Here is a 21,763-nt window from a genome sequence, read left to right on the forward strand (position 1 = left end):
CGCCCATTTTGGGCATATGGAACAATCTATCCTTTGCTTTGCTTACTTTAATGGCCATATTTGGAGCTTGCTATTCTTCAAACATGTCCTAAATAAAATTATATCCCTGGTGGTGACTCATCCTTCTCCTGCTCTCCTTGCAACTTTAAGGAGCTCATTACCTGAGTATTTAAGGACAGCGGCTTCTACTTCCTTAAAAGTCTATTAAGTGATCTTCCTCTACAGAGTAAGTGATCTCCCCTCTTCCATCTACTCTTTGCTACTAAAACTCATTTCTCCATGTGGGACTGCATGATGTCAAGGATTCCCCCCCCCCCCCCCACCGAGAATTCTTGTGTTCCAGCCCAAGCCTAGGCATCTTTGGGGTCAGGCCCACAGAAAATCCCAAAGAAGGAGGCCACAGGAGAGCATGACAGAGGAGCTGATTGTTTCAAGGCATTGTGGTGGGGTGGGAAGAAGTGGTGCTTTCATTGTTAATGTGGGAACTCATGGCCCCCTAGGAACTAGTCCCAGGGGTAAAAAGAAGATCAGCCAAGCCCCATCAGTTATCTTGCATATCCATCCCAATGATCAGCCCCTGCTCAACTAAGAGAGAACAATCCCAAGACGAGGGGCACCATTTCTAAATTTGTTGAACCAGTCCAGAAATGTGTCATCTGCAGGAGACAGAGAAATACTGACAAGGTCATTTGTTGCACCAGATTATATGGTAAGAATGATGTTAGCATTAAAGCTTGCTCTGCCTCCATCTGTTGATAGGAGAGCATAATCTATGTGCCTTGACTAGGACAATATGGGAGGGAGGATTTGTTTTGGACCAACTGAGGTCACATACCTTCATAAAAATGAACAACTGATTTGGCCATTCGCAAAGGAGAGATAGTATAATATCATTAACATTACAAACATTTAATTATATTACCAATTTGCACACCTCTCTGCTGCAGCTGGAAGATTTATTCTATTTACTTCTTCCAAAAATATCTTGAGATGTACAATCTCATGCAAAATAATTCTTTTCATTTTAGGTTAAAGGAAGAACAAAAAAAAAAGGAAAACTGGGGGGGGGGGGGGGGGGGGGGGGGGGGGGAGAGTGACACTAAAATATCACTTTCCATCTGCAAACTTAATATAAGCTCCAGAGTACTGTTTCGCATCCATGCAAGCTGAATGATTGAAGTCCATAACAACCTCAAATACATCCAGACACACCAGTTTTATCTCATAACATTTAGGATTAAAGTACCTGCATTATAGAAGATTTCAAAGTAGTGTTTAAGTAGATATATTGCAATTCCAAACATGCAGGGAAGCATGATAGATGAGTCCAACATGTGTGCCGAGTGCTAGATGGGCACAGTATGCCTTTTAATATAGGAGTACCACTGGATTTCACTGCTTCAAAAGAATTTTGCAGCAAGTTATAAAAAATAAGTAAAACATTCTCCTCTCTGAGTGTAAATCTGTAACAGGGTAAGTACGCAGGCACCTATTTTAAGTCTATACTCTAAAGAAAAGTAAACGCCCATTTTTTTTTCTAGAATACTACTGCAAGTGGCAGAAAGCTTATCTACATTTAAGACATGATCACTTATACGGTTATACCAGCCTTATAGTTGCTGGTGTAAATATCCACACCTAGATATTAGCCAGAAAGCACACATAGAATGCTGTAATTTATGCATGTTATTTTAAATTTTGATTTAATTTTTGAGGTTTTACTTTCATTTTCATTTTGTATTTATGTGGCTTTAAGCCTACAACACAGTGTTTTTAAAGCAAATTTTATTGTTTTATGCTGCTGGTCTTCTGCATTTTTGGCAATGACTTTTGATTTTTCTGATTATGATTTTTGATGTTCTTAAGTATTTTTGCAGCTTAAAGCACAGGTTTTTTTATGTTGCTAACTTCCTGCTTTTACTGTATATTTTGTGTTTACAAAATTAATAGAGACTATGGGACTGATACTGAGACCGCGGGGAGGGAGCCCAGATAACTCCTGCAGTTGGTGGCAAACCCCGAAATTCAATGCCGGGGCTTTATCCGGTGACTGGCATTGACTTTCTGGGATTTTTTTTTGGTTGCTAAAACTTAGCCAGTTAAGCCGATATTCATCGGCTGACCGGCTAAGTTATAGCAGCCAAAGATAGACCTGATACATATGCAGGTCTATCTGGCTGCAAAACGTAGCCGGTCAGTCAATGAATTTTGGCACTAATTGAATATGTTACGCAACATAGTCGGAGACTGGGCTAGCTGCTAAGCTGTAATATTCATCTGAGATAGCTGCTATCTTGCGCTGAATATTACTGCTTAGCCAGTTTTAGGGTACTTGGCCAGCCAGGAGCCATTCCTAATGGTTAAATAGTTTTAAATATCAGTTGATATGTTTTTATTTAAGAGTGTTTTTGCAATGGATTCAATTTACCTGGAGAACTGTACCATTTGGTCTTTCTAAAACTCACAAACTGGCAAAATGGAATTGAGATCGGTACTAGATGATCCTGAGTCTAACTCTCTGGAGTCCATGTACATCCCCATCCTAATTCGTATTTGGTTAGAGATCTGTACATTTTGGCCATAGGAGGCTGAGATCAGCACTATATGATACTTGGCATAATTGACTTTAATGTCTTATTATTATTTTTTTTTTTGTAAATTTTTATCCTGGTTCTTCTGTTGTTGATGTCATTTCACATTAGTACCTCTTTTTGGGCTCTCCCTAATACCACTAGTGTGCTGGTATAGTGTATAAGGTAATGTCACAATTGGTCTTTTGTCATTATTACTTCATTTCTATTGATGTCAATGTCAGATTTGTTTGTTTGTATTTTTGTTTTTAGGTAAATATTTACTGTATTTGAGGTGTCCAACGCTATTTATAAGATATAATTGCCCCTGATGCCGAAACATGTTGGGCTGATGAACAATTGTTAACGAAAAGTTTGACACACATTTGGAAACCACTTTTTTATACCTATACTTTTAATAAAACTGGATAAGCCAATGGTTCCCCCACAGCTTTTTTTTCCCTGATCTTTGTGCTGCAGTTGGGACAACGGCTCTTGTTTTGTTTTTGACATCTCTTCTTCTACAAACTGGAGTCAATGAAAAGATGTTGTGCACCAGATATAAGAAATCAAAACCTCTTCACCTTTCTGCTTCAAATCTCTTAATGTATGGGAACACTGTGGAGGATTAGCACACAAGCCTTTTAGTGGGAAAAAGAAATGAGTGGCCAAGTAACTGCCAAATGGTGTTCAGAGGGCAATGCTTTAAAATGACATACTTCATCTTAGCCAGTTTTCCTCAGTCAGCACACTAGTGCTTCCTGTCTATGTGTAAATCAATATGAGGTATGGGGCACTGGTGGTAAAGACAGTGTCTGGTTTGAGGAGAGAACATCAATAAGAATTTGAGACCTGTGAGCGAACTAGAAATATGATTGAAACTGAAACCACAAATGGAAAGCTAAACTGTCTGGAGGTATTTTGATAAAGATGCCACATATATATTAGGTACTTCAGCCAGTATCAATATTAATTTTAATGGAGGGGGGTTTTTTCAGAATAAATTCTTGTTATTACCCAGCTCCCAACAACCTCTTGTCAATATCCTTACACACCACTTCAAGGGTATTGAGTATTGGATCCATCAGATATCCATGTCACCACAACTCAGGCTATTATATATGTGAGCCAGGCACTTTACTATGGTGGGCATTTATTCGTCATTGATCCTTGATTTTAATCTTTTAACTTTCTTCCTTTTACTTTCACCCAACAATTTTATCTTGTAATCACAATTACACTTAGCTTAGTTGAAGTTGCGCTATTTCGCTATTCTTTTTTTCTTTCTTTTTCTTTTAAATTGGTCATCTCGGAGACATCAGCTAATCCGACATGAAGTCATGTTTCGCACAAAATGCTGTGTCAAGGTACGTCTCCTACAAGGCAAAAGATCATATAATATCTCACTTGTTTAATTCTATATAAACTTAGTTAAAGATAGATCTAAGTTACCCCATTACCTCTGTACAAGCTGGGAACATATATCCGTTGCTTTCTCTATTCAAAGAGCTTGTATACAGGTAATGAAGTAACTTAGATCTATCTTTAACTAAGTTTATATAGAATTAAACAAGTGAGATATTATATGATCTTTTGCCTTGTAGGAGACGTAGCGCGAGTTGGTGCAGTGGCTTAAGGAGCTCCGGGAGGACATGGCAGGAGTCAGGAGCGATGTGAAGGAGTCCCTGCGAGATATTAAGAATGAGCTGGGTGAGTTGGGCACGCGAGTAGAGACAGTGGAGGAAGCGGTGGAAGAGATCCGGGAGGAGTTGTCTTCAGTGAAAGGAGCTGATGCAAGGCAGTCGGAGGCTCTGCAGGAGGTAAAAGATCAGCTGGAAGAGCTTGAGAACCGGTCTAGGAGGAATAACCTCAGATTCAAAGGTATTCCTGAGACTGCAGAGTTTCGTGACTGTGTTAAGGTGGTGGAGGACTTTTGTAATTTTGTGATGGGGCCTGGTGGTGAAAATGAGTCCACCACGTGGCAGATACAGCGGGCTCATCGGAGTCTGGGCCCTATGAGAGAGGGCACTGGGAGAGATATAATTGTTTGCTTTGCGGATTTCCCAACTAAGGAGCGCATATTGGCTACCGCACGAAAGCAGCAAACATGGGACTGGCGGAACTGTAAAGTCAGCGTTTTCCAGGATTTGGCATGGGCCACACTTCAGAAGCGGCGGGCCTTCCAGGAGGTCACAAGATTTATGCGAGGTCGTGGGCTGCGTTATCGCTGGATGTTTCCATTTGCAGTGTGGATGTCGGTGGATGGAAAATCAAGGAAAGTAAAATCGGTATCGGAGGCTTGGGTGGCCCTGAAGGAGATGGGATGCCAGGATCTGCCGTTGATGGGGGAGTCCACTATCCAAGGAAAGGAGTTGAGATCGTCTCCTCAGAAATTGGCATCTCAGTGGCGTACAGTGAGGGCTGATGGACGAAAACGACCACAGAGTGCTACTTGAAGGGACAATAATATTTATTAAAGTGATTAGGTGTGGACATGAGGAGTAACCTTTTGGGGGGCTTACAGAGTTGGCACGGTTTGCGATTTATGTAGGCACTCTGAGTTGTTTGGGGGGGTGGGTTAGGGTTTATGTGGAGTGTTGTGGCAGGGAGGAGGGGTGGGGGGGGTTTTGGATGGCTGTGGAGGTTGGTTGAGGGGTGGGGGAGAGGGAGTAAGTGTGTGGGGGAGGGGAGTTTGATGTAAGGGGGGAGGGGGGTTAGGGGTGAATCGATAGAGGGGTTCTGGGCCATTTGGGAGACGTTTATTCCTCAGGGGATGGCAGGCTCATCTGGAGGTGGGTCAGCCAGTTGGAAAGGGAGGGTGGGTGGACGGGGGGGAAGAGGGGGTCAAGGGGGGGGTGGGTTTGGGGCGACAGAGGGGGGAGGGGGAAGGGATGTGCCAGAATTAATGACAGTAGGTTCCTGGAATGTTAATGGTTTGAATAATCAGGGGAAGAGAAGCATAGTTTTCAAAGAATTGGGCAGACTTAAGTGGGATATTGTATTCCTCCAAGAAACTCATTTGCGTCCAAGAGACCTTCCGATGCTAAATAGGAAGGCATTTGAATTGGTGGTGGCCCATCAGGGAAAGGATGACAGGCGGGTAGGGGGGGTAGCTATTTTAGTGAAGGAAGGGTTTGGGTTAGTGGTTAATCAACAATTTAAGGATTCAACTGGGAGGTGTGTGGCGGTTCGAAGGGAGTGGCAAGGGATGGGAATCACGCTGGTTAATGTGTATGCTCCTAACTCTGGTCAGGCAGGGTTTTTTAGAAAGCTTCTGGGGGAATTACAAGACTTTGTGCAGGGGTTGGTTGTGGTAGGAGGTGATTTTAATGTTACGCCTAATGCGCGGTTGGATCACTCCTTGGGGGGCGGGTACTGTAGTAAGAGAAGTAGGAGAGCATTGGAAGAGTTTTTTCGAGGATTGGAGATGGTGGATAGCTGGCGACTGATGCATCCAACACAGAGGAATTATACATTTTACTCTCATGCGGGTAATTCGTATACTCGTATTGACGGTATATGGGTGCATCGTAATTTGTGGGGAGCCATGAGGAAGGCGGAGATAGAGCATATCCAGATTTCGGACCATGCCCCAACTTGGGTCACTTTGGAGGGTTCTTTAGGAGGAGCAAAGAAGGGGTTTTGGAGATTGAATGAATCACTTTTGGGGGATGTGCAGGTCGTAGAGGCAGTTAGGAAGGCCATTGGGGAATATAGGGAGATTAATGATAATGGAGAAGTGAAGGATGGAACTTTGTGGGATGCAATGAAGGCTGTGATTAAGGGAGTTTTTGTCCAATGGGGGTCCCGAAGGAAGAGGGAGAGGGCCAAGTTAGATTTGGATCTGAGGCGGCGTTTAGTAGATTTGGAAACTCGACATAAGAGGTCGCAGGATCCAGGAGATTGGCGTGATCTCTGTAAGGTTCGGCAGGAACTTTCTAGGTTGCAGATGAGGGAGGTGGAGTTTGGAATAGCTAAATTGAGACAAGGATTTTTTGAATTCGCCAATAAGGGAGGAGCAAAGTTAGCTAGATATTTGAGGGGGAGGCGGATTAGGTTAAATATACAAAAAATTAAAAATGGGAGGGGTGAGTGGTGTTATACGGATTCGGCAATTCAGGATTGTTTTCTTGGTTACTATAGGGAGTTATATAGGGAGGAGGGTGGGATCTCAAGGGTAGAGATTGGGCATTATTTGGATAAAATTCAGTTACCTAGGCTTACTGAAGTAGAGCAGGGGCAGCTGAATGAAGGCATTAGGGGTGAGGAAGTTATAGGGGTTATAAAGAATTTGAAGAACGGGAAGGCTCCGGGGTTGGATGGGTTTTCGGGGAAATTTTATAAGTTATTTCAGGGGGACGTGGGGGATCTTTTAGTCCGGGTGGGGAATGGGGTGTTAAAAGGGGAAAAGTTGCCACAGTCCATGGTGGAAGCTGGAATTACAGTTTTGAGGAAACCAGGGAAGGATCCCACGTTGTGTGGGGCATATCGACCCATTTCTCTCCTTAATGTGGATGCCAAAATTTTGGCTAAAGTGTTGGCTAATAGATTGAGACAGGTGTTGCCGAATCTTGTTCATAAAGATCAATCTGGATTTGTGTCTAGGAGGACTGTGGGAGATAACATCAGACGCACTATTCATTTATTGTGGTTAGCTCATCAGCGGACAGATCCTGTGGCCTTTTTAGCATTAGATGCTGAAAAGGCTTTTGATAGGGTGAAATGGGTATATTTGGAAGAAGTGCTACAACGAATGGGGCTGGGGGGGAATTTTAGTGCGTGGATATCAGCATTTTACACAAATCCGAGGGCGTGTATAAGGGTTAATAATAAATTTACCTCATTCTTTGAGATTGAGAGGGGAACTCGCCAGGGGTGTCCTCTTTCGCCCTTGTTATTTGCGATGTATATGGAGCCCTTGGCGATTTGTCTTCGAGAGCATAGAGAGTTGCAAGGGTTGTGGGGCAGGAACATCGGGGGGCATTATTCGCAGATGATGTGCTATTGTATCTTAGGAATCCGGGGAATACATTGAGGGTAGTGGTGGAGATCTTCCAGGATTTTGGACGGGTAGCGGGACTAAAAATTAATATGGACAAGAGTGAATTGATGGGGGTTAATATTTCGGATATAGAGGGAGTTAGGTTGCAAGAAATAGTTTCTTTCCGATGGGTTACTAACAAATTTCGGTATTTGGGGATTCAGATTCCCAGGGAGGTCCAGGATTTGTTTAGAGTGAATTATGATCCGGTAATGCAGCAGATTAAGGGTGATTTGATGAGGTGGAGAGGGCTTTGGTTGTCGTGGTGGGGAAAAATTGCGGTGGTAAAAATGAATGTCTTGCCGAGGTTGTTGTTCTTGTTTCAGACCTTACCAGTGCCTATACCTAAAAAGGTACTGAGTAAAATTCAAAGGATGATCTATAGCTTTATTTGGGGAGGCAAAAGGCCCCGTATAGGGCAAGAAGTCTTGTGGGGGGCATTAGAGCAGGGAGGCAGGGCAGTACCGAATGTAGAATGGTATTATCTGGCTGCGCAATTGAGGATTATTCTGGATTGGGATATAGCACAGGGAAAGGCGGGGGTGGTAATTGAACAGGAGCTTTCCGGGTTGCAACCCCTGGCTACGTTGCTCTGGGATTCACAGGGAGGAAGGGAGGGGGAAGGAGGGGTGACCAATCCCTTTCTGAGCCATTTGCTAAAGATTTGGCAGGTGGCTAGAAGGCGATGGGGAGGGGGAGTGAGGGTTTCTACATTGGCCTTTTTGAATTGGGAGGGGAAGTTTAGAGTGGGGAAATGGGATAGAACCTTCTCTAGGTGGGCTCAAATGGGGTTGGTTAGATTTCGGGATGGCTTTCAAGGGGGGAAGTGGGCATCGTTTGATGTGCTGAGGGAAAGGTTTGGTTTACCGGAAGGGGACTTTTTTGCTTATATGCAAATAAGGCATTTCGCTATACAGCAGGGTTGGTTACGGGGAGATCCGATTAAAGGGGAGTGCTTGGAAAATCTTTGGTTGTTGGTGGGAAAACATCCTAGGCCCATATCGATCATATATAAGTATATAAGAGGATGGAAATGGACTAAGCATAAGTTTATGCGGGCTTGGGAAAGGGATTTGGGGAAGACTTTTACTGATGAGGAATGGGAAAGGATTTGGGGGGGTGTGCGAGCGAGTTCAGTATGTGTGCTAATTCAGGAAAATGCATACAAAATAATTACTCGGTGGTATTATACGCCGGATAGACTTCATAAAATGTTTCCTTTGGTATCTGACATATGTTGGAGATGCGGGGAGGTACGGAGGTCGTTTTTGCATGTATGGTGGGAATGTGTGGGAGTCGGTGGTGGGGGTGCTTTCTGCATTGCTTCAGGTGCCTATACCTTTGTCTCCCCAAGTTTGCTTACTAGGGCTTAGCCCGATTAAGTTGGAGTGGTGGCGGGAGAGGATGTTCCGGTGGGGATTAGCGGCAATGAAGTGTTTGATTGCAGCCTCTTGGAAATCTTCTCTTCCGCCTAGCATGGATCAATGGAAGGAGAAGGTGAGGTATTTATTTTTCTTGGAGAGACAAACAGCTGTACGAAGGGATTGCTTTTGGATCCATCAAAGAGGGTGGAAACTGATGGAGGGCAAGTTGTTATCATTGGCTTAAGGGGTAAGGGGGTGGGGGGGGGGGGGGTAGGGGGAGGGGGTTAAGGGGGTTGTGGTGTATTGCAACCGGTTAGATGAGCAGGAGCAAGTGGTTGAGGGATATCTTTATATAGGAGTTTGGGATTCTTTAATATAAAAAAAAAAAAAAAAAAAAATTTGTTTGTTTGAATTGGGAAGTATTGGGGGGGGGGGGGGGGGGAAACTAAAAAAATAAGATTGAAGTCGGGGTGGTGTTATTGTTGATGTAGGGTTATGGAGGGGTCACTTGGTGTGTTGTTTGTCCGACGGGTGAGTCGGATATTGTATTTTTTTGCTTGTTACCATGTATTGATGAGTACTTCAATAAAAAAATTATTGAAACAAAAAAAAAAAAAAAAAATAATGTCATCTTGGAAGTCTAGACAGGAGAAGAAATGGTAAGGAAAGAGGGTGATAAGTCTTTCTATAACGGTGAGTTGATATGGAAAAAACAATAAGAAAAATGTTATAATATTACCACTACATGAAGACTGAGTTGAGTCTCAAGCATATGGGATACAAACTTCGTATTAGTTCAAAAATGAGCAACATGAAGCCTATAAGAAACTAGGGGCCCCTTCTACTAAGCAGCAGTAAGCTCAATGCGGGCTTACCGCTCGCTAAACAGGAAGTACCGCCAGGCTACCACAGCAGCCCGGCAGTATTTCCCACCCCTAGCGCCGTCATATCCGGCGCTACAAAAATATATTCTGCATGCTGCCTGGCTACTGTCGGGTTAGCGCAGGAGCCCTTACCACCACCTCAATGGGTGGTGGTAAGGACTCTCCCTCCACCAAAATGGCCGCATGGCAAGTGTTTTACTTGCTGCAAAGCCATTTCCGGCAGGAAAGAAAGACTTCCCTTTTACCTGCTGCAGTAAAAGGGGGCCTCGGCGCGCTTGAAAAACATGTCACAATGCCAGCACAGGCACTCTTTTGACGCAGCTTGGTAAAAGGGGCCCTAGAATACTGAGGGAAGAGAGCACACCTTTACTTTTTTTGGTTTAAGGACCAAATAAAAATGTTAACTGCAAAAGTGTAACTAACAAGTAGAACAATATTCAAAATTATACACAACATCTTACTCACCTTGTTAGAAACTCAACTACTGCATCTCCTAAGAACTCCAAGCGTTCATTGTGGTTAATCCTAGAAAGACATGAGGAACACACAGGTTTCTTCTGGATCAGATGCAAAAATCTTACTTTTCCCTGCTTGATACATTTATACTGGCTTTCTGCATATGACTGGTACCCTGCAAACTAACTTTGGGTAGCAGCTTACAGCAGGGGCAATAGCCAGACACCCAGTTTTGGGTGGGCCTGGGCCCAAGATAGGTGGGCAGAACTCCACCTTGTCCCACAAGAGATGGTCTCACCCTCTCTCACCTGCATGCCATATGCTCTCTCAAACATTCCCCTCCCCCGCATACCCTTGAAATAGCAGATTTTCACTGGCAGCGAGCAGCAACTAATACACACTGTTCATGTTGGCCCCTTGATACAACTTCCTGTTTCTGCATAGGCGGGAATACACCAGAGAGAAGGCTGTGGGGCTGGTGCGAGCAGTATGTATCAGTTGCTACTCGCGGCAGGCAAAGATCTGCTATTTACAAGGTATGCAGGACGGACAGTTGGGAGTTTTTAGCTGCTGGGGCTTGGGGATCCCTGCCAGTCTCATCATAGGTGTGCTGCTACTGGGTGGGCCTGAGCCCAAAGTGGGTGGGCCTGGGCCCATCTGGGCCCACCCTTGGCTACGCCACTGGTTTACAGCATGCATGTTAACAGTTTTATGGTAAGAATAAAAGTACGGTATGTATGCTGAACTGTTTCTTAATCAGATTAATCTGACTCTCATAAAAATATTTTTATTGCTGAGGGAATTCAGTATCACCATGCAGATCAAAATTTGAGGGAAGCAGGGACCTCAAACATGTGGATAAAGGTGAGCCGGTTGATACTGTGTATCTGGATTTTCAGAAGGCGTTTGACAAAGTACCTCATGAAAAACTCCAGAGGATATTGGAGAGTCATGGGATAGGAGGTAGTGTTCTATTGTGAACAGTCACATACATTTTCGGATTTAAGATGTTTTTCACTGGATCAAGAACCTGTCTGGAACCATGGTAGCAATCGTATGCAAAGATTTCAAAAGAGAAAACCCAGATGGATTAATCGGCAGAATACTTTGAAACCTACTGGGTTAAATCAGGAGATTGACTGGGCTGGTTTCCTATAATATCATTAGAAATATTTTTTCATCTGATGCTTAATATTTGATGTTTTTTCAGGTTATGGCCACTAGAGGGCGACACTGTATTCAAATACAGTGAAACCTCGGTTTTCATCGATAATTCGTTCGAAAACTATCGATGAAAACCGAGGCAACAAACAATTTTTTCTTTTAAATAAATAAAAAAGACTAGTGTATAGAATAAATAAACATTTAACATGGCATCTACCTTTCTGAAGACTCTTCTTGGTGTATGGAAGGAGCAGAGATTATTGTTTGGAAGGGGGATCCCCCTCCATAAGGACACTATCTTGGGGGGGGGGGTCACTTCCCTTCTTGTTCTTTTGCCACTAGGAACAGCTTCTGGGGGGGGGGGGTCACTTCCCTTCTTGTTCTTTTGCCACTAGGAACAGCTTCTGGGGGGGGGGGGGGTCACTTCCCTTCTTGTTCTTTGCCACTAGGACCAGCTTCTGGGGGGGGGGGGGTCACTTCCCTTCTTGTTCTTTTGCCACTAGGACCAGCTTCAGAGTCTGTGGACCCATGCCGCACAAGAAACGTGTCCAAAAGAGGTTTGTTTCTGTCGCCTCTTTAAGATTTGCCTAAAATGGGGCAACACATTATCACTGAACAAGTTGCAGACACGGCTTGCAACAGCTTTGTCTGGGTGATTTTTCTCCACAAACACCTGTACTTTATTCCACATGGAGAGGATGTCCTTAATCTCTGAAGAAGTCACATTCTCTACTGTTTCTTCCTCATTATCCGAAGCAACTTCTTCATCTGCCGTCTGTTGCACTTCTAGTTGAAGGTCTAGCAGCTCTTCAGTGGTGAGTTCTTCTCTGTGGTCATCCACCAACTCTTCCACATCCTCACCACTCACCTCCAAACCCATGGAATTACCTAAATGAACTATTGACTGCACAACATGTGTAGGGTCATCAGGTGAAGGATCTAACCCTTCTAAATCTCTCTCATGCACACATCCTGGCCATAATTTCTTCCATCCACAGTTTATCGTCCTGGATGTCACTCCCTGCCAAGCCTTATCTATGAGGCTGATGCAGTTGAGAATGTTGAAATGGTTTTTCCAGAACTCTCTTAAGGACAATTCTGTATCTGATGTCACCTCCAGAGCCGGTGGTTGGGAGGAGGGGCTGGTGGTTGGGAGGCGGGGATAGTGCTGGGCAGACTTATACGGTCTGTGCCCTGAAGAGCAAAGGTACAAATCAAAGTAGGGTATACACAAAAAGCAGCAAATATGAGTTATCTTGTTGGGCAGACTGGATGGACCGTGCAGGTCTTTTTCTGCCGTCATCTACTATGTTACTATGTTACCTCAAAGCACCTTTGAAACAATGCTTTTTTGTACAGTTTCTTGAAATTGGAAATGACATTCTGGTCTATGGGCTGGATGAGTGGTGTGGTATTAGGGGGCAAGAACTTCACAGTGATAAAACTGAACTGCTCCAACAGTGCATCTTCCAAACCTGGAGGATGTGCAGGTTGTCCATTAATAGGAGGCACTTAAGGGGCAAATGATTTTCCTGGAGGTATTTTTTCATACTTGGGCCAAACACTTCATTCATCTGCGCAATGAAAATTGCCCTCGTGACCCATGCTTTCTTGTTTGCTCTCCACATCACACATAGTTTACTTCTGATCACATTGTTTCTGCTAAATACTCTAGGAGTTTCTGAATGGTACACCAGTAAGGGCTTCACTTTACAATCACCACTAGCATTACCACACAACAGAAGAGTAAGCCTATCTTTCATAGGCTTATGTCCTGGCAGTGCTGTTTCCTTCTGTGTAACGAACGTTCTCTTAGGCATTGTCTTCCAAAACAGGCCAGTTTCATCACAGTTGAAGACTTGTTGGGGGATGAATCCTTCAGCCTCTACGTAATCTTTGAATTCAGACACAAAATTTTCAGCACCAGACTTGTCCGAACTCGCAGCTTCTCCGTGCCTAGTAACACTGTGTATGCCAGTGCACCTCTTGAATTTTTCGAACCAGCCTCTGCTGGCCTTAAAATCACTTAGTGAAGTAGCACTCGTCCCGGGCATTTTCTTTATGAGATGGGCATACAGAAGTCTGGCTTTTTCACATATGATGGCCTCAGAAACAGAATCGCCATCTAACTGTTTTTGATTGATCCAAATTAATAATAACTGTTCCACATCTTCAGTTGTTTGTGATCTCTGTTTTGTTATTGCATTCACACCTTTTGCTACTTTTGCCTCCTTTATTGCTTCCTTTTTTGCAACGATTGAACTTATCGTGGATGGTGACTTCCCGTACATGCGGGCGATTTCAGCAATCTTAATGCCACTCTCGTATTTTTCAATGATTTCCTTCTTCAACTCAATCGTGTTCCTGTACTTCTTCTTTGAAGGACTGCTGCCCATAGAAACTTTTTTGGGTCCCATGATGAGAGCAGGGACTTTGATACAGGCACTCAACCAGCTGTAGCAGTAGTGTGGCAAAACGACAAAATTTGGGTCCTAATACCAGCAGGGACTTTGATATAGGCACTCAACCAGCAGCAGTAGTATTATGGCGAAACGAAGAAATTTGGGTCCTAATACCTGCAGGGACTTTGATACAGGCACTCAATCAGTAGCAGCAGTATTGTGGCAAAACGAAGAAATTTGGGTCCGAAAACAGCAGCAGTGTGATCCCACAACCGGAAACAACGCCCCAGAAGAACGCCATGTGAGAACGCAAGATTAGCTGCGTGGTCACGCCGACGAAATCCGAGGTGATCAATGAAAACCGAGAAGAATTTTCGCGAAAAAAATTGACGTTAACTGAAACCGACGAAATCCGAAGTCAACGAAAACCGAGGTTTCACTGTATGTATTTAAACATTTTAGGTGTGATGTTTGTATGTTTGGAGTACAATATAAGATCATTCACTTTTTGTGAAGTTAAAATTTACCCCAGAAATTCTTTCATACAGATTTTTAGAAATTTTTTCAGATATTTTTTGGAAAAAATTTTCTGAATTATGTAATGCTGTTATAAAGTTTGTTTTCATTCAGCAATACATAGATATTTCTAAGTTTGGCTACTTGAGGGCAGCTTTTAGAATCTGGTTTCTAAATAGCTCTGTGTTATCACAGTGTATGTTTGCAGTGACATCTAAGAGATATTTGGAGTAGACTTTAATTTATAAATTAACTATATTGTAATTAAGTGAGAGAGGTGTGGTTATTTGATTTAAGGTGTGCACTGTATTATTTTGTTCCATTAAATATATTTGACCACTTATGGTTTGAATGTGCAAGTATAGAGGAATAGGGTGAGTAGTAAAGACTTTTAAAGAGCAGGCGTTGGCGTTTGCTGTTCGGAAGCTCCATGATTTAATTTTTGGCCCGACTCATAGCCATATGCAGGACAGCTCTAGGTAACCCCCCCCCCCCTGTTTACTAAGCCGCTGTAATGGTTGTCATGCACTAATGCCAACACAGCCCATTCACTTTGAATGTGCTGTCGGCAATGCCACACAGCAGACGCTAGGGTGGCTTAGTAAACAGGGGGTAAGTGTTTTTATAATATATATTGTGATTAAGATGCTAGTTATTGGATAGTAATTTTTTTTTAGATTGAGTGCCTGCATTACTCCCGATGACCCTGACAAAGCTGGTAGTTCCGGTGAAAAGGGTCCCATTGGAATCGGGGAGACAGAAGGCTTAATACCACTTTGATCCTTGCCTGAAAGTCTGGTGATTTCAGGTGCTTTAAAATCCTTTATTATATGAGGTTTGAGTGCTGGAAGTTTTAAGTTTCTTGGAAGATTTATGGAAGAATTTTTCCTCCAAGTTTACTATGTAAAATAAATTTGTATTTTCTATTTTGAGTTCATGTGAGAGACCTTTTTGGATTTTTTTTGTTTTGTTTTTTTTCATCTCTGGATTTCCCGAATTGTGTTCATAGTTGTTTTAGTCTTTAGAGAAAAACCATCTGGGGGGTGGGGGAGAGGGAGTTCAGAAATGACCTAAAGTACCTGTTCTCCTTCACTTCCACGTCACCCGGTAAAAAGCTGGCAGATTGCCATTCCAGATCATGCCATCAGATATTAAATCTAATTGGAATGTTTGTGTCTACAGCATCCACAGAGTTTCCATAGCTAGAGTCACACAGGTGTAACTGGAAAATGGAAACATCTTTGTAAACATTTCTGTGCTACATGTAGATGATACAATGGCTTTCCCAAGTCTATCTGGTTAATAACTTCTTCTGGACTTGTTCTTTAGGAACTTAGTCAAAACCTCTTTTGAATCTCGATATGGGACCTATGTACAGGAATGTGCTGCCAGCCAGTTTGATGTGCATTAATGATATATTATCATTTCAGAAACAGTGCAAAGGTTGGCTATTTGTGAAAACATATGTCTACTGAAGGGTGGGACAAGATTAAAAGATACTTGTGTGGCTGGGATGTTCTATTTGTGCTATGTATTTGTATGATTTGTAGTTTTTTGAATGGTATTTATATAATTTTATATTTAAATCTTTTTTATTATTTGCTATAGCATAAAATAACATGTACATTACTCGCCGTAAAAATACATATAGAGTATCATCATACAACTGAAGTCACAATGTATTTTACATTTTCTCCCCGCTTCCCATCTTCCTCCCTCCTTCACTTCTATTCTATGGTTTCAACGTTTTAATGGAGAAATAATGTGATGAGACTCCATCTCAAAACAGTATTATTATTTTATGTAAAAAAATTCATGCTAATAGATCTATCATGCAAACATTTACAGTTTTAGCCTCTTCTACGTGCTATGTCAGTCATGTTTGTTACTGATATATGCAAATAATAACCAAGTACCATACAAGACACCAGCATCTTTGGCCATTAACAGGTATCAAATTCAACACGTTTAAACCATCATAACATTTTCCCCCTCCCCCCCACACCATTAAGCACATCTATATAACTATAGTGAATAAACCTAACTCTAAAGTCCCCAATGCGTCTAAACCTCTATTTGGTCCCCAACGGCACTCCATGCCTCAAATCAACACAAGTCATTCCCCAACTAACCAAAAATTACCATCAGGACATCAACAGCCATTGTCCTCAAATGGTCTAAAGTCTCTTCCCCACCCTACCTCCCAATCCCCCCTCACTCCCCCCCGAGTTTCCATGGTGTACTGTCAACAATTAAGAATTCTACTACGCGCTACCGGGGTTAGTGAATCCCAGAAAGGCGACCATCTCCGACAATAAGCATCCCCTTTGAGTGAGGCCAGGTCTCCCACCCCCCTACGTTCTAATGCACATAAGGAAATCATTCTAGACCTCCATTGCTGGTAAGTGGGGGCTTCTGCCGTTATCCATTGGTGAAGTATTACTTTCTTACCCATAAGGACCGCCCGTTTCAAGAAGGGCCTAAGTCCCACTACCCCTGGAGCTGATAGTTTGAACTGGTCAAATAAAAGAGATGCATAGGGGCTCCAGGTCACCCCTCAGAGGGCCGACACATGCCCAGCCACCCGTTTCCAAAACTCTAGAACCCTCGGGCACTGCCAGAACATGTGTCCAAGACCCGCCGGGGAGCGAGCACACTTGGCACAGGTATCATCGGCTCTCATGGCTGCCCTCATCGCCCTATGTGGAGAAAAATACATTCTCATTACAAACTTATAAAGAGTTTCTCTCAGTGTCACGTTCTCCGTCACTTTAGAAATATTTAACACATAAGTTTTTAAGTGTTCGCCCTTCAGATTCAAAGATAGCTCATTATTCCACTGGGTTGCCAGTTTCTCATAGTCTACCTCCCCCAACTGCTCCCTCAGACATGAGTGAAAGTACTTTAGGGGGACTGCCGATTGCGCATCCAGGGCAAACAGAGCGAGCAACTTCTCCCACGTCTCAAAGGTCAAGGAAGCCTGCGGAATCGACCGGATATAGTGTTGCAATTGATGCCAAGCGAAAAAATCCCCCGTCATGGTCCCGAATTCCACCCGCCAATCTCCCAATGTCTTCTCCTGTCCCTCCTCCGCATAAAGCTGATGTAAATATTGAGCCCCTCGAGCTCCCCAGGCCACAAATTGGGCCGAGGTCGAACCCGGGGAAAAGTCTGGGTTACCCTGCAACGGTAACAAAGGAGAATATCTCGACTGAAGCCCAAAGAGACGGCACACCCATTTCCACACTCGTCTCAATGGCAAGAATAACACTGCATAGGCACTAGGTACCCGACGCCCACATGACTTTATATGTAGCCAAGCGCTAAAATGTAGCGGCGCCAACAATAACTGCTCTTCCTCTGCGCAAGTAAAGTAGCTCGTTCCTCTAAACCAATCAGAGATGTGTCTCATGTTCCCTGCTACCGATAACAACTTAACGTTCAATAATCCCCAGCCCCCCTGATTCTTCGGTCTATAGAGCTGCGCCGCCGCCATCCGCGACCGTTTCCCTTGCCAAATGCAACGTGTGACCCACCGAGTCACCAACCTCTCATCCTTCCGACTAAGCAGTATCGGCAACATTTGCAGAGTATAGGTCCACTTGGGCACCAATATCATATTGAATAATGCCACTCTACCCAAACCGGACAGTGGCAAGGACTGCCACACCTGCAAAGCAGCCCTCGTGCACTCCCGCAGGGGTTCCACATTCAATTCGTAGAGCTTAGTCAGATCCGCCGGGATCCACACCCCCAGGTATTTCAATGGACCCGAGGTCCAGGACAAGGGAAACTCCCCCTCCCACTGCTCTCGTATATGTTCCTGAATTGGAAACGCTACCGATTTTTGTAAATTAAGGGTAAAACCTGAATAGTAGCTAAACTCGTCTATTTCTCCCAAAAGAGCAGGTATCGACTGCTGTGGTCTCGTCAGGGTCACTAAGATATCATCAGCAAAAGCTAAGGTTTTCATTGAGGATGACGAAAACGCAACGCCAGAGATATCCGTATTTCCTTGGATAGAGCGCAATAATGGCTCCAAATATAACAAAAACAATAAAGGGGATAGGGGACATCCCTGCCGTGTACCACAAGACACAGTAAAGGAGGGTGTACGCACTCCATTCACCACTAAAGACGCGTGAGGCTGTTCATAAAGCGTCTCAACAGCCTGTCGGAACCAACCCTGTATCCCGACAAAATCTAATACCGAGAACAGATAGTCCCAACGCACCCTGTCGAATGCCTTCTCCGCGTCCAGGCTCACCAAAAGCAACGACTCGTCAATCACCTGACTCCGGGCAATGGCAAGACATATCTTCCTCACATTTAGGGTAGAGTGGCGGCCCCGGACAAACCCCACCTGCCCCTCTCCTATTAGCGATGGTATATGTGGTGCTAGACGATCCGCTAGCACTCTGGCCAATATCTTCAGATATACGTTTATTAACGAAATCGGCCTATAGGAGCCCGGAAGGTCTACAGGCTTACCCGGCTTGGGTATCAAAGTAATCACCGCGTCATTCGAATAGCTGGGGAAGGACCCCTGAAACAGGGAAGCTTCGAAGAACTCCAACAGTGGGGCCGCAATCTGTGGAAGCATGCTTTGATAAAACTCAGATGCATAACCATCCGGTCCCGGTGCCGAACCCTTTTTCAGTGTCTTGACCACCCGCTGGACCTCTGCCCCCCTCAAAGGGGCATTTAGCTGAGCAATGACAGAGGTGGAAAGACGAGGAAGACCCGAGTTCTCTAAATATTCCCTAATTGAAGGACCCTCCTGCTCTCCTGGCGTCGCATACAAAGCCGCATAGTAATCATAGGATAACTGCACTATCTTCGAGGCTTGGGTTACTCGCTGACCGTCTGGCGCTACTAAAGATGAGATAAAACGGTTACCCCCCCAGGTTTTAACGAGCCTCGCCATTAACCTTCCCGGCTTGTTCCCAAACCGATGGAATCTGAAAGAGCGGTAGAAAAGGTGTTTTTTAGTTCGTTCGTGAATCAGTGCATTTAAGGCAGCTAGAGTTGATAACATCCGTTCCCGATTGTGCGCCGATGGGGCTGCCAAGTACACTTTCTTGGCCTCCTGATATATCCGCTCCAAGCGAATGAGTCCCTGCGAGAGCCGCCGGGATCGCGCACACATGTAGGATATGATGTCCCCACGCAGGACAGCCTTGGCGGTTTCCCAATAAAGTCGTGCGTCCGAAGTATGATCTGCATTCGCCTCCGCAAATAAGGACCACCGCTTCTGCAAATATTCCTTGAAATTTTCATCTTCCACTAAGTAGGATGGGAACTTCCATAACCTCTGTCGCAGTCTCGCTTCACCCAGATCCACGTCCACCCAAATTAGTGTGTGATCCGAAACCTCTAAAGTGTCAATCTCCGAACGCACCACCTGCGAAAACAGGGGGGCTGACACCAGAATATAGTCCAATCTGGACCACGTGCCAATGTGCGCGAGACAGATGCGTGTAGTCATGCGCATTAGGGTTGCACAACCGCCAGGGATCTACCAAATTTAGAGCCTAACATAGGTATGGTAAGCCCTTTCCTCCTCCCAATGCCTTACCCTGGGTCGGATTTGAACGATCCTGGTGTGTGTCCAGCACTTGGTTGAAATCTCCCGCCACAACCCAGGGAGCCGATGCGTGCTGGATCCCTAATCGTACCAGGTGTTGGAAGAACGCATGGTCATATACATTAGGTCCATAAACATTCAAAAGGTAAAATTCCTGACCCATAACATTCATTCTCAATAGAATATAACGTCCGTTTGCATCACGTGCTACCACCTGGGTGCAACAGTGCAAATTCTTGTGCACCAACACCGCCACTCCCCCCTTCTTGCCCCTTGCAGACGCAAAATAGCAGTCCCCCACCCAACGTTGTTTTAACTTTAAATGTTCTATATCTGATAGCTTAGTTTCTTGTAAGCAGGCTAAGGAGACATTGTGACGCTGAAGAGTGGCTAAGATTTTTGTACGTTTAATAGGCGAAGTTATGCCACACACGTTCCAGGATATCAATCTAGGTACTGGTAACTTAGCCAGGATCTTTCAATCTCGCCCGAACAAAAGTCCACACACTCAAAGGACTAAGGACCCCTGGGCGCCCAGCCTTCACCCCCGAGCCCCCAACCCCACAGCATTCTGTTAAAGTGTTTCCCTTCCTCTCGGCAGCACGTAATACCACACTCCAACCCATGTCAGACACCATGGAAACCCCCAGGTCCCACCCCCCCTCCCAATCCCCCTCCCACCCTCCCTCCCCCTTCTCTCCAACTCTCACAACCATTCTTCTCCAAGCTTCCACAGAGAAGCCTGTCTGTGATCACGCAATGATACCAAGAGGAATCCCCTCCTCACTCATGATGAATTCTCCCCAATTGCCATACCCTTAAATCAGAAGCCCCATCCTCTGTTCTCTATACCACACACACACCTCATGTGTACCACCCAACCCCCATCATTCCCCTGCTATCATACACACACACGTGGCAACAACTCCTTAACTGTGGCTCCTTCCACTCCCCTCGCAGTCTAAAAACCCCCTTTCATTCACAAACCGTACTTCTACTCTTGTCCTTACACTTCCCCGATTCTCACACATTCGTCCCTCTTCCCCAATCCCCAACCCATTCATACCCAGCGAAGCCTCTGTTACCAGGGGCTCTCTGACAGGCTCACTCACAATATTGTCCAGATATTTGCTTGGTCCCACTACCAACAGTTACCAGGTGCCGGTTTCCACCAACTTCAGATGCCAATCACTGTCCTGCTCACTCTCCTGCCTCTTGCTGCTCAGGGGCTCCGTTCAGCCAAGCCATCGCGCTCCCCGGTGTCTCATAGGAGCGCCACTGACCGTTGTCACAAATTCTCAGCACCGCTGGATAGCGAACCTGGAATTTATAACGCCTCTCTACCAAGCGGGCACAGACCTCTGAATACTGGCGGCGTTTCGCCGCCAGGGCCGCCGAGTAGTCCTGGTATACCCGAACTGCCGCTCCCTCGTAGCAAACTTCCTCTTTGTGTTGACGAAAGTATTGTAAAAAAGCATCTTTCTGCGCCGAGTTAAGGAACTTCGCAATAACTGTTCTGGGCCGACGATCACCAGCACGAGTATTCCCCAAGCGATGCACGCGCTCTAGTCTCACCGGGTCCGTCTCTTCCGCGGTCACTGTCATCGGGGTCAGCCACCGCTCCAGGACTCTACGCAAAGACTTCTCCGGCACAGACTCCGGGATGCCTAAAAAGCGAAGATTGTCCCTACGAGCCCGGTTTTCTAGATCTTCTAACTTGTTTTGCTGCGATGCCACCAGCTCCCGGAGTCTCGTGAGCTCCACGCTGCTCTCCTGACC

The 21,763-nt window shown here is 44.8% G+C and overlaps 1 protein-coding gene across 1 annotated transcript in view; it reads right to left on the minus strand.

Annotated features, from left to right (window-relative positions):
* DROSHA (drosha ribonuclease III) overlaps positions 1-21,763 on the minus strand; it is a 552,432-nt gene that overhangs the window by 217,179 nt on the left and 313,490 nt on the right. The window contains exon 19 of the mRNA XM_030216759.1: positions 10,325-10,384. Within this exon, the coding sequence (XP_030072619.1) occupies positions 10,325-10,384 (60 nt within the window). The remainder of the gene's footprint in view (positions 1-10,324; positions 10,385-21,763) is intronic.

The sequence above is a fragment of the Microcaecilia unicolor genome, chromosome 1 (assembly GCF_901765095.1).
Source record: "Microcaecilia unicolor chromosome 1, aMicUni1.1, whole genome shotgun sequence".
Taxonomy (NCBI): domain Eukaryota; kingdom Metazoa; phylum Chordata; class Amphibia; order Gymnophiona; family Siphonopidae; genus Microcaecilia; species Microcaecilia unicolor.